At 34.7% G+C, this 13928-nt stretch overlaps 1 protein-coding gene across 1 annotated transcript; it reads right to left on the reverse strand.

The window, feature by feature from the left end:
* LOC148307265 (uncharacterized) lies at window positions 1-9036 on the reverse strand. Its single transcript, XM_088263656.1, has 3 exons — window positions 8573-9036; window positions 4602-5281; window positions 1-585 (listed from the first exon to the last, which is right to left on the reverse strand). The coding sequence occupies exons 1-3, from the start codon at window positions 8787-8789 to the stop codon at window positions 76-78; spliced, it is 1407 nt and encodes a 468-aa protein (XP_088119782.1). The 5' UTR covers window positions 8790-9036; the 3' UTR covers window positions 1-75.
* Window positions 9037-13928: the final 4892 nt, after the last annotated feature.

Raw genomic sequence — 13928 nt, forward strand, 5'->3', positions numbered from 1 at the left:
GTCACAGGTATACTAAAAACCCCAAAATCTCCAAATGAAAGTTCATTAAATGTACCACAAAGTATCAGTGACTGATCAAAACTGCATCGCGTTCAATCCCAACTCCCTCAATCTCCAATTGGCAATTCCACCACAGTTTACATTATACTGATGAGTAGCGGTCGGAACCCCAGACCCTGTGTAATGCCCGTAATGCCCTACGAACATCCTCGGACTTGAACTAGCGACTGGTCCATTGAAAACCCCAGAATGCCCAATGTTCCTGTTATAGTTTCCAAGTGCCTGAGAGTCAGAAATGAAGGAGTTGTGATGCTGTTGGTTCATAAGATATTCGTTCTGATAGTAGCCTAAAGGATGATTGATGTTCAGGTTCAGCAGTTGATCTGTGGTCGATGAAGACTGCTGGGAGTTAAGCCAGGGATGCTGCGGTTTGGTTTGCGAGTAGTCTGATGGTATCCTCGGTGGTATGGGGCGCTCGCAAGGTGTCAGGGGTATTGATGATGTCGAAGGGTTTGGGGATCGTCTGCCACTGAGTGCTGATCGCTCATTGCGACGGAACTTAGCTCGACGGTTCTGGAACCACACCTGGAAATAACATTGTTATTAATATCATTTATTGATTTTTCAGTCACTTTGTGGTAATACCTATCCATTTATGTATTTAATGTTAAATCAAACACTGTATCTTATGTTTTTTCTCATTTGTTTCTTTTAAATATGCTTCTTATGCCTATTCATTATACCTGTTTTTTGTTTTTATATTTTGCCATGTATTAGTTTTGGTTATTTTTTAAAAATCGTCTTTGATACTTTATTACTTGTGATCCAGACTTTTTAACCTATATCCTTTGTCCCAAAACGAGAAATAGAAATCACTCATTGGGAATATTATATATATGACTTTTGTATGTAATATATTTTGAAAAAAATAATAAAGAATAAATAATAATTTCTCATTCGATTGAAAACGCCATAACTCGGCGAAACAATTGTTACATAATTGATTTCATGTGTTTTTAAACAATAAAATACAACTTAGTAGACTCAAAATATCAGTGTTTGATTTAACGTTTAATACATAAATTAAAATGGAGTTCTACAAATTAAACGTCAAATCTGTAAATAATATATACTCATTTTTAGGACGGCTAAGAAATTTGGCCAAGAAACGTTTTGAGTATAGAAAACATGAAAAGAGTGTACTATGCCATTGTTCACTTTTTACTACAGTATGGTATTTTTGAATGCAACATAACTCAACTGCCTTGAGCATATCAAAACAGTTCAGAGAACAATTAAAGTCATTTTAAAAATAATATAATCCTATCCAACAGCAATCCTATCTAACAAAAATAATATTTTCAATATTCCCGAATAAGTCCCAAAAGTAGAAACCATTAAAAAAACAGCAATTCTTCAACTATTAAAGGATGAAAAATACTTGAATCTAAAGAAAAGTTGAATCTTCGAGATACCAAAATGAGTTTACAATACCGTGCAATACCAAACAATTCCAACATAACTTTAAATATTATGGAACCAAATACTTCAATAACGTTCCTACAGATATAAAAAATGAGTATGCTGAAATTCTAAAAAAGCCTTATATACATCGTTCACTCCTTTCAACAACGTCATAAATAAAAAATCTTCAATTTTCAGTTGTGCTTTTTTTCGGAATGCCCTGAAAATGTACTATATCCCAGCAAAAGCGGCATATTTTTAACTTAATATTTACCCGCTACAGGGCAGAAAATGTTGTTTTTGCATTTTGAAAAAAAGGTATTGTTTAATTATTTTTTTAAATATACTAAATATTTTTAAAATGGATAAAAAACATTAAGGTTTTACCTAAAAAGATCTGTTGCACAGTAAAAAGTTCAATAAGTGGCTTGATATTTATTTTCAATACATTTTAATATAATTTTAAACTTTAAAAACGATCTCTTGAAAAAGTTTTTTGATATATTACGTTGTTTTGAAAGGAGTGTGACACATGCTAATCAAGGAAAACCAGACACACACAAAATAAAAACACTAATATAAATAAATTATTGTATATCACTCATAAGCATATACAATAAAGAATGGGTGTAAGTCCTTCTCCAAGCACAAGAGCTTAGTGTCTTCATTGCAGAGATCAGCGTAACTATTTTTAAGATTGTCAAAAGTAGAAATTTCTAGCAAATTGATTTAATTATAAAAAAAGAGCCCTTCAAGGTAACCCTGAAGGACGCAGACCCCCAGGCAGACCTCCGAAAAGATGGAAAGACAGCTGGGAGTCGACATCCCAAGAGCGACATGCGGAGGCACAAACAGATCCCTAGGATCTACAAAAAGAAGAAGAAGATAAAAAATATTGTAACTGTATTGAAAAATATAAACGAAATAATTACATAAAAATATGTAATTACGTATATCATTTATTGATTCGGCATTAACTTTGTGGAATGACATGATTATTTTATTAAAATTAAACACTTGAATAAATTTATGTTTTAATTTGTACCTTTTGTACTGTCTGCCTCCGTAGTGTAATGGTCAGCACGCTCGGCTGCCGTTCTGGAGGTCCCGGGTTCGATTCCCAGGGGGGGTCAAATAAATATAAGTGATTTTTTCACTGTAATATTTATTCATTACTACCCTGGAATGGCACCTGAAGCGGAGGGCTGATCACCTTTCCTTCATGTGTAAACGATCAAGATAACACTGCGTTATATGACGCAGTGCCCTATGCACCATTGGGGTGCGGATAAGGGTTTTATTATTATTATTATTATTAATTTGTACCAGAAGATGAAAACATCTGTCGTTTTCGAAACTAGTCGTAAATAAAAATAAAACTCATTAAAGTAGTTTATTATTTAATTTTAATAAAATACGTATATCATTGTTAAGTCACAATTTTCGCAAAGACGCCCATCTGCATTAATCAATATGTAAAATGCGCTCGTTAAAGGAGAATTTTTCACTATATTTTTTTCTCGCTGTGCGAATTATTCGTTATAAGAGGTTCCACTGTATGTTATCCGGTAACAAGTTCTACTCTGTCCTTCGTTTTAATATATTATACAAAGGGTGCCTTGTTCGAGGTTTAACCGACTGTAGTGGAGGCAAATCAGTTTACGCGCTTCATGAAATATTTATAGACCGGAATGATGTGAAGCCGAGTACAAAATTAAGATCAAATGGTACGATCTCGTTATATGTACGAATATGTACATATCATAGTCATACAGAATATAGTGACCAAGTGCATTTTTTACAAAAACGTGATCATTGACTATTTGATATCTTAATAGCTCAATATTGCCCTGAAAAAAATCCCGAAGGATTTTAAACTTGAAAGCATAATATATTGACTTGTTGAAACTGACTAACTGCATTGATGTTTATTTTCTTGCCAAGCAAAAGTGACCCTGCTGAATATTTTACGTTTTGCTACGAGTAGTTGGTCACTTTCTCGTGTACGATTACGATATATGGTCATGTTCCTACAATTATAGCTCTAAAATGGATAAAAGTTCTAGGTATATGTTATAATGTATGGTATAATAAAAAAGTATAATTTTTTTAAACATCTTTTCATTGACATTTTTCGGAATAACTCCCAAAACCTCTACTTTAGAGGCTTGTCTGCAGGTAGGATAGTAAGGATAGGGAAGGTAAATGTTAAAAATACATCACAAACACCCAGACAAATAGAAAATGAGCATATCTTGAATTAACTAACTAACTAACCATCACGCCGCTTCCCCGCAGGGGTAGGCAGAGAGAATAGAGCGCCACACCACTCTGTCCTTGCAAACATTCTTCGCCTCTTCCACGTTCACGCATCTCCTCATACATACCCGCCGATTGTTACGACTCCTAACCTGACCACTTTCAAGTATTTGGCATACCTGATCGTGCCATGTTTTTCTCGGTCTTCATCTGCTTCTTTTCCCACTAGCATTCGCCTCATAAATTTGTTTTACCGTTTTTTCCTCACTCATCCGTTCTACATGTCCAAACCATCTTGAATTCATTTTGCAATTGTCGGGAATCGAACCTCCGATGCCAGTTTCGCAGTCGGGCGTCTACCCAACTACGCCACAGCACATCTCAACATATATGAAGAAGAATATGATCTAGGTGTTTACAGGGTTTATAACCTAATAAGCTGGTTAAGTGATCACTTTACACACGTGTAACATTCACCATTCTACTCATGATTGACAAGTTTTAAACACCAGAATGATTCAGTTTATCTTCTTCATGTGGAGTGAATGGATAGCGAGAGAATAACAAAGAAAATATATGTGCCAAATGTGAGCGGGAAAACAGAACGAGGACGGCTGAAAAAGACTTGGCACGAACAGATCAATCAAAACCTTAAATCTGGTGGTGTCAAAAAGTCTACGTAATCGGAGGGCATGTATGCCTAGAAGTATGGATGTGAAGGAGTGCATGTCAGGACAGAAGAGCGTGGCGTTCACTCTTTTCTGTCTACCGTGATGGTAGTAGTATGAGTAGTAGTAAAAATAACTCCAAAGTTGTTTTTGAACCAGTATTTGGACACCCTTAAAATGTTGTGAACAGTTCATCAAAAGCTATCTTACCTGAACTCTCGCTTCGCTCAGGCAGACCTTCGTGGCTAGATCTTCCCTCACAAAAGCGTCAGGATAATGAGTCTTTTCAAACACCCTCTCCAACGCCGTAAGCTGCTGACTAGTGAACGTAGTTCTATTCCTCCTGGGTTTTTTCTTCCCATTTTTGTCCACATCCTCTTCGAAACTATTGCAAGTCATATCCCCAATATCCTCCGTGTAATGAACATCGTTTTCCTTGATCAAATTGACATGAGCTTTTGACTCGTAGAATCCTTTTAAAGCCTTTTCTCTTTGGAAGTTAGCTCTGGCGTCGAATCCAAAGTTGGCATGGGTTTTTGCTGCTTCTGAGAGGTTTCCATTGTCTTGGAAATGGGAGTGATGGTAGTTGTCATGGATGGCCTGAGGGTACAGCATAAATTGATTTGATTGATTTGGACCAGATTCCTTTTGTCCATACTGATGGTTTCCTCCCTTGATTTTGACCAATTCTCTACCTCTATCATCTGCTTTATCTTCAGCATTCTGCTGGAAGCCTTCAGCCAGTTTACAGCTTGTTTTACTAAATTCTTTTGGTTTATCATAGTTGCTAGTATCTTGGGCATCAGGGAATTTGGTATTTGATTTGATATTGTATTGGCTTTCGATAACTTGACCATATTTTGTTTTTGGGTATTCATTTGTGCTGCTATCTGAAATGAAAAAAAAACGTTCAAATACCAAATCAAAATTATTTCAAAACTTGAATAACTTTGTTAAAAATCATTATATCTCTCACTCCTTTCAACAAGGTCACATATCAAAAATCGTCAATTTTCAGTTGTGCGTGTTTTTGGAATGCCTAGAAAATGTACTACATCGCAGCAAAAGCGGCATATTTTTAACTTAATATTTACCCGCTATAGGGCAGAAAGTGTTGTTTTTACATTTTGAAGAAAATGTATTGTTTAATTATTTTTTTAAATATAATAAACATTTTTCAAATGGAGAAAAAACCTTTTAAGGTTTTACCTATAAAGATCAGATGCACAGTAAAAAGTTCAGTAAGTGGCTTGATATTTATTTTTAAAACATTGTATTATATTTTTAAACTTTAAAAACGTTCTCCTGAAAAATCATGTTTTTTTATATACAACGTTGTCGAAAGGAGTGAGCGATATGTGAACAAGTATTTGGACACGCTGAAAATGATCTGAGTATGATAGTCAATCATGAGAAGAATAGTAAATGTTACCGGGTGTAAAGTGCCCATTTAAACCAGCCTATGGCGTGTGACAAGCTTTGTTAATATTCATTTCTGCTTCATCTTTTTTGAGAAGTCAAAAATTCATTCAAATGTAACTACTACACCATCTTTGTTAAGACAAATAATCGCTAGGAACTAAAAAACTTCATTTCAATAATCAATCTCGTTAAATGACAACATCTCAACATGGTTTATTTTATTTTTTATTTTTTTTATTTCCTTACTCATATAAAAGTGCGTATAGCTACAGTTAATCCGCATTCGGTACGAGCGCTATACATCATGTCACCAGCAATTATTCCTGACATCTTTGTCACATCGTTCAACGGATTTTTAAAATGTGTCCTTTTTGTCGGCAATTAAAGGACACAATTTCCTGCCAACTTTTATTTATTTATTTTATTAATTTATTTTGGTACAACTTTACTAACTAATTAAATGACTAACGCCGTTTTTCCGTCGAGGTAGGTGGATTTTTCAATTAAATTTTAATTTTAAAATTATAAACTTAAGTACTTTTAAGTTTTGTACTGACATTGCTTGGTGATTTTATATGATAAAACAATAACTACTTAAACTTTATAAAATTAAACAACTTTATTTTTTGACATCTCATCAAAGATGAAGAAGAATATGGAAGTCTGGGGATTTACGGGGCTGACGACCGTCATAGGCTGGTTTAAGTGATCACTTTACACACGTGTAACATTCACCAATTCTACCCATTATTGACAACCACACTACTCAAATTCTTGGAAGTTCTATATATATGAACCAATTTCAAAACATTCAAATCACTAGAACTTCACAAGAAACATATCGTAGTCGTACAGGAGAAAGTGACCAACTACCAAAACGTAAAACGTTCAGGAGGGCCATTTAACTGACCTTTGTTTGCCGAGAAAATAAACACCAATGCAGTTAGTCATTTTACATAAGTCAATATATTATGCTTCCAAGTTTAAAATCCTTTGAGATTATTTCAGGGCAATATTAAGCTAGTAAGATATCAAATAGCCAATGATCACGTTTTTGTAAAACAATGCACTTGGTCACTCTCTCCTGTATGACTACGATATATTGGTGAGATGAAAAGAAGCTTTTTATTGAGCAGAAACTCCTTTATTAGTATGAGAGGTCCGAATCCCGGATTATAATCACACACATGAGAAACGCCAGTGTTTGATTTTAATATTTAAAATATAAATCCATAAACATACTTCTTCATCATCTGTTGAGATGTCAAAAAATTTGTAGTTATTTTGACCTCCCTGGGAAACGAACCCGGGCTTCTAGTTGGGTAGCCAAATGAGCTACTCACTATACAGCAGAGGCGGACAACATTATGACAAAGACAGTTTCACATGCTTAAAAGCATAACCGAAGACAAATGTCTTTTTAAATTGTTGTGATGTCACTTTTTGTGTGTCGCGGTCTGTTGGTTTCTCATTACGTTATCTCGACTGAAGCTTTTACACGCTTGAATCTCCAATAAGCCGAGACAGACTCATACTATAGGAGCTTTCCAAGCTAGATCAGGAAGTTACATTTATAATTAAATGAGCTTTTCAAAGAAATATTTCAGGAAGTATTTTACTTAATTCGTTAACTCCTTTTTATAACGTCAAATATCAAAAAACTTGATTTTTCAAGAGATCGTTTTTAAATTATAAAAATATAATAAAATGTTTTAAAAATAAATATCTAGCCACTTATTGAACTTTTTAGTGTGCAACAGATCTTTTAAGGTAAAACCTGAATGTTTTTTCTCCATTTGAAAAATATTTAGCGTATTTTAAAAAATAATTAAACAATACCTTTTCTTCAAAATACAAAAACAACACTTTTTGCCCTGTAGCGGGTAAATATTAAGTTAAAAATATGTCAATTATGCTGGGATACAGTACAATTTCTAGGCATTCCGAAAACATGCGTAACTGAAAATTGACGATTTCTGATTTATGACGTTGTTGAAAGGAGTGCGCGATATATAAAATATTTACCTTCTCTCATTACATAATTTGATTCGGCAGTCACATAGAGGTAACGGCATGGTTTTCTAAAGTTTTACTTGGTAAAAAACACTATTTCACTAGATGGTGTTTACCGAATTAAACATAAATTTAGGTTTTACTGCTGGAGGTCTAAAGTTCGATTTCCAGTGAGGTGAAAATAAATATTAGTTATTTTACACTCTAATATTAATTAAATATTACTCTAGACTGATCCTTGAAGCGCAGGAGCGATCTCCTTGCCTTCATCAAAGTAACGATCGAGATAACACTGTGTCAATACGTTGCAGCACCCTATGCACTATTAGGTGCAGTCAAGGGTTAGAAAAAAAATATTTCAATGACGACGATTAAAAATATATGTAGACGAATAAAAAATATGTAATTCATTCAATCTAAAAAATTATATCAATTTCGATTTTCCACGAAATTAACATTTTTTATTTAAAGGAATAACCCGCCAAGCCTCTACCTTATAGGCTTGTCTGCAGGTAGGTTAGTAAGGATAAGGTAGGTAAATGTGAACAATACATCACAAACACCCAGGCCAATTGAAAATAAATATTTCTTGAATTTATTTTACAACTAGCGGGAATCGAACCCACAACGCCAGTTTCGCAGTCGAGCGTCTAGCCAACTACGCCACGACGCCTGTCATCATTTATTAATCCCACTAAAGAAATTTATTTTGCACTTGACTCAATATATTTTTTAAACACACTTACTTCTTTTATCAGCCGCTCTCCCGATTTGGAATTCCCTTCCGTAATTCCCGTTCATATCCTGCCCGGCGAATCTCATCTCTTCTTCGTCCTGGACCATTTCGTAGGCAGGTCCTTCTGTGGTCCTCTGGACGCCTGACGCCCTCTCTACCATTCCCATGCCCACAGAAGACGAGCGACCTTCTAACTCCAGGAGATTGGTCACAGAAAACCGAGTCATCAGATCAAAATTTTACACTAAAATCGCACAATTTTCATGATTTTTTGAAAAAAATAATTGCCTGTATATTAATTTTCTTCGATTTTTATATATTATTTCTACTTTCTAATGAATTTTCACATAAAAATATGAATATATTTTCTTGACATTATTTTCATTTCTGTTAGTTATTGTTTTGGCATTCACTTTGTGGTAAGACACGATGAAATTATTAATGCTTGTTTATTACGACTTCAAAATTAAGTATTTTTACCATATAATCTCAAGGTTCTATATTAAAATTTGTAGATGGAAGCATGTGTAGTTTCCAAAACTAGTCGTTAAAATATAATACTCAAGTGATAAAAAAGTGTTTAATTTATAATTTATTTTTGTTTCTATTATTTAATGATATGGCGTTAACTTTTTTTAATAACATAGTGATTTTTAACCACGTTTTGAATTTACATAATGTAAACACGACTTTATTTTGTATTTTAAAATCATTCTTAACTCTATCGTATGGCGACTTAACACTCTCTTTATCAATCATAATTCACTTTGTGTAATATAACTTTTTTCGATGGGAATTACATTTTGTATTAACCTTGCTTATTATAAGCTTATTATTCACTAGGTTTATAGATCATTTAGTGGATTTTTGTTTCTTCTTACTAAATAAATATGTTTTTATTTAAATCCGTGTTGGGAACATGATAGAGAGTGTTAATCAAGAACTTCTCAGCATTCGCTCATTGCTGTAATACCACTTAAAAACTCACTTGATATGAGATTTTTGGTATTTTTTTAAATTAAACACTTAAGTATATTATACCACTTATTGAGTTTTAATTCATTACACAAGACGAGTTTCAAAAACTACAGGTGATTTTTGTTATCACCTGTCGATGAAAAAAATAGTATTTTTCAAAACTAGTCATGTATAATATAAGTGTCCATTTTTTAAAAATAATTTAATTTAAAGTCATTCCACAAAGATAATGCCAAATCAATTTATAATATTTTTAAGTGGTATTAAACAACGTAAACGTAGATGATGATCGATAAGGACAATGTCATATTACCATACCACGTAGTTAACAATGCTTTTAAAATACGAAATACATATTCAATTACGTTTTCAACTAACAACACTGTAAGCACAAATTAAAAATGATCACCGCTCTTCGTCAATCAGACGAGAAGTCAATCATCTAATTCTCACGAATGATTAATTGTGTGGATTCGGATATGATACCGCACGTAATCGTTACAAATGGCTTGTTTGACGCGTCACGTTTTGATTTCTACCGTCCAAATTATCCCGCTAATTCGAATGGGCCCCGATATGTTTTTAATTTGATTATCTCGGTGTATCCTCTTAATTGGATAACTCGAAACTGTTGCACAGATTCCTTTGAGAAAGATCGTAGGCACGCTTAGAGGATGAAAAAACGCGACACAGCCCACAATTTGAACCAGGCCATCTGAAAAACCACCCTTAATGCCAATGTAAAATTGCCTCTGAACAAAAAAGACTTGACCATTTTCTCTTCCCGAATACATCAGAGATATCTTTAAGCAACTTTTCTGCGCCGGGCTCGCAAGCTGTATGCAAATTTTCTTTACTCAAGGACCATTTATGTTGGCATGATCTCTTGTTTTAGATTTTAAGATGAGTTTTAGACACGCCCCAAAGATGCAAGTGGGAGGGACTCGATTTCAGAAAAGTGGTACTAAGGATTTTCAGCATTTTTAAACGATCAGTGGTTTAAGTGAATCTCCCATCTATGTGACGCTTTGCCGATTGCCTACAAGATAATTTTATAGAATTTTGACGTGTTGATTTCATCTTTTCATCTAACTCTTATCCGCTCACAATGGTGCATAGGGCACTGCATCAAATTGATGTAACGTTAAGTTGATCGTTTATTATATGAAGGAAAAGTGATCAGTCTTACACTTCAGTTACCAGTCCAAGATAATTTTTATCATTAATAGGGTCTTTAAAAATATGTATTGCGTCTTTTCTCCTTGCTTTCATCCGCATCAAATGGTGCATAGGGCACTGCATCGAATAGATGAAACGTTAAGTTGGTCGTTGATTATATAATGGGAAGGAATCGTCGTACTCGGGGACTCGGGTGATTTTGATAATTAGAAGGGTATTTTAACGAATTTATTTATTCTCTTCTTCTAAACCTTATCTGCACAGAATGGTGCATAGGGTATTGAATCAAATTGGTGCAATGTAAAGTTGGTCGTTAATTATATGAGGGCAAAGTGATTAGTCTTTCGCTTCAGGTACCAGTCCAGGGTAATTCTGATCATTAATTGGATCAATTATTTTGGCATCTCAACAAGTTCGATTCCCAGGCGGGGGATGAAAATGCAAAAATAATTTTTGAATTGACTATTATACTATCCAATCTATTTGTATTATTTTTTAGTATCCACAGTAACCAATAGCTTCATAAATTTGTTTTACTATTCTTTCTTCCCTCGTTCGATTCACAAGCCCATACCATCTCAACATACCTTTCTTCATATTATCGATAATTCTTATCTCATTTTTGAATTCCTGACATTATCTTCTTCTTCTTCTTCATCTACATGAGCCCTCTGACCTCCACTGCTGAATATAGGCCTCTTCCCCTTCTTTCCATTTCCGGTTGCTGCTTGCAGCCAGTTTCTACTCCCCACAGCGAGTATGTCGTCAGACCATCTCTTTTGAGGTCTTCCGACACCTATTTTGCTCTCGCAAGGTCTCCATCGTAAAATTCTTGGGGTCCATCTTGTGGGGTCCAGTCTAGCAACATGTCCTGCCCATTGCCATTTGAGTTGTGCCACGCGATCCATGATATCCTTTACTTTCCTTCTTTTTCTAGTATGTTCATTTTTTATTTTATCCATAAGGCAAATTTAATCCCATGGCTCGGAAAGATCCGAGCCATGGGATTAAATAGATCATCTCGACAAGCATCAGGGCGGATCTATAGCAGCTGGGCGGAGTGACGTCAACAGTCCCCGCCCTCGTGGTATGGCTGGGCGGCCCAACAGAAATATCTACTCTTCACTAATTGGAGAGGACGTCGCAGAGTAATATTGGAGAGGAAGTTGATCAAATGCAGAGTTTATTTTTATGATTTGACATCTGCTTTTCGTTTGGATCGTCGCAAGCCGAAAATTAATATTAATAGTCGAAAAACTAGTCTTCTACAACTATTATGTATAATTATAATACTATACTCGTACCTATAAGAAAACTAACAGTTTTTCTAGATTTTTACTTTGCTCCTTTTTCCAACATCAACGTAGTTATTACATTCATAAAATTATAACATTTTGAGTATGTCCAAATTAAAAGCTAAAATAATAAAAATGAAAATGATATTCCCAGGCGTTTCTCATGTATGTGATTATTATCCCGGATTCGGACCTCACATACTAATAAAATAGTTTCTGTTCAATAAAAAGCTTCTTTTCATCTCACCAATAGAGGTCTCTAGTGAAGTTCTAGTGATTCAAGAACAATGTTTCATAATTGGTTCATATATATAGAACTTCCAAGAATTTGAGTAGTGTGGATGTCAACAGTGGGTAGAATTGGTGAATGTTACACGTGTGTGAAGTGATCACTTAAACCAGCCTGTGACGGTCGTCAGCCCCGTAAATGCCCAGACTTCCATATTCTTCTTCATCTTTATGAGATTTCAAAAAATAATATCGTAATATTAATTGTTTTTTTACCGTTTTTTCCTCATTCTTTTGTTCCACACTATCTTTCCTTATATCGGCATTCAAACACCTATCATACACCATTTTACCACACATTCCTCTGAGAGGTCGAGGTAATTGTTTCACTGTCCTTCAAACTCTTATCCGCACCCCAATGGTGCATAGGGCACTGCATCAAAACACATGAATGTGATCAACCCTCCGCTTCAGGTACCAGTCCAGAGTAATATTTAATTGATATTACAGTGAAAAAAACATTTCTTTATGTACCCCCTCCTGGGAATCGAACCCGGAAACTCCAGAACGGTAGCCAAGCGTGCTGACCATTGCACTACTATAATACCACTTTAAAAGAATGAAAGTAGAGTGTTGAAGAAAAAATAATCATAAAAATACAAATATTACATTTATTCCCTACGTTTTGAGTGTGCAAATACTTTTTTTAATTTTTTCCACAAAGAGCCATTTTTTTGGTATCTCAACAAAAATAAATAAGAATACGAAGGCTGGGTATTTACAGGACTAATTAATTAATTAGCGTAGCGTAGTGGTCAGCGCGTTTGGCTACCGTGCTGGAGGTCCCGGGTTCGATTCCCAGGAGGGTCAAAATAAACATGGCCGATTTTTACTCTCATATTTATTTAATATCACCCTGGACTGTACAAGAAGCGCAGGGCTGATCACCTTACCTCCATGCAATTTACGATCAAGATAACACTGCGTCGCTACGATGCAGTGCCCTATGCACCATTGGAAAGAAGAACTATTAATTAATTAACTTACAGGCTGATTTAGTGATATCTTTACTTTGTTGATACTTTAAACAAAATGTACAAATATTTATATTTTAATTTTATATTTAAGCTTTTATTACAGTAATCCATGATCCACGCGTATAAAAATAGTAAATTTCTCAATTTTTGCTGAAAGTTTACGAAAAGTGTAAAGTGTGTTTTGTTTCAATATCTAACGATATTTAAAAACCCTTATCCGCACCCAAATGGTGCATAGGGCACTGTCATATAAACGCAGTGTTATCTTGATCGTTTATACATGAAGGAAAGGTGATCAGCCTTCCGCTTCAGGTACCAGTCCATGGTAATTTTGAATAAATATTACAGTGAAAAAATCACTAATGTTTATTTTACCCCCCTTGGGAATCGAACCCGAAACCTACAGAACGGTTCACTTCACTTCACTTCACTTCTGTCAGCAGTAGTGAGCGGACGTATAGTGATAATTACATATAGCTTACTGCCGTGATAACTACCGTCTCCACACAAACCCGCGTACGCCCGGACGGGCGACGCGAATTCACGCCCAATATGGAGTTAATTATCAATAACATCAGAAATGAAATTAATAAAATCACACCGGTAAAAGATTCAAAAATAAAAAATTATTCTAGAACAGAATTTAAAG

Source organism: Brachycentrus maculatus, unplaced genomic scaffold (genome assembly GCF_059751285.1).
Source record: "Brachycentrus maculatus isolate JH-2025_06_01 unplaced genomic scaffold, ASM5975128v1 h1tg000202l, whole genome shotgun sequence".
NCBI classification, from domain to species: domain Eukaryota; kingdom Metazoa; phylum Arthropoda; class Insecta; order Trichoptera; family Brachycentridae; genus Brachycentrus; species Brachycentrus maculatus.

Coding starts and splice junctions, on each gene's coding strand:
- LOC148307265 (XM_088263656.1), bottom strand. CDS start 8,789: ATGACTCGGTTTTCTGTGACCAATCTCCTGGAGTTAGAAGGTCGCTCG. Junction 5,282..8,572: donor GAGAGCGGCTGATAAAAGAA/GTAAGTGTGTTT, acceptor TTTTCATTTCAG/ATAGCAGCACAAATGAATAC. Junction 586..4,601: donor TGAGCGAAGCGAGAGTTCAG/GTAAGATAGCTT, acceptor TGTTATTTCCAG/GTGTGGTTCCAGAACCGTCG.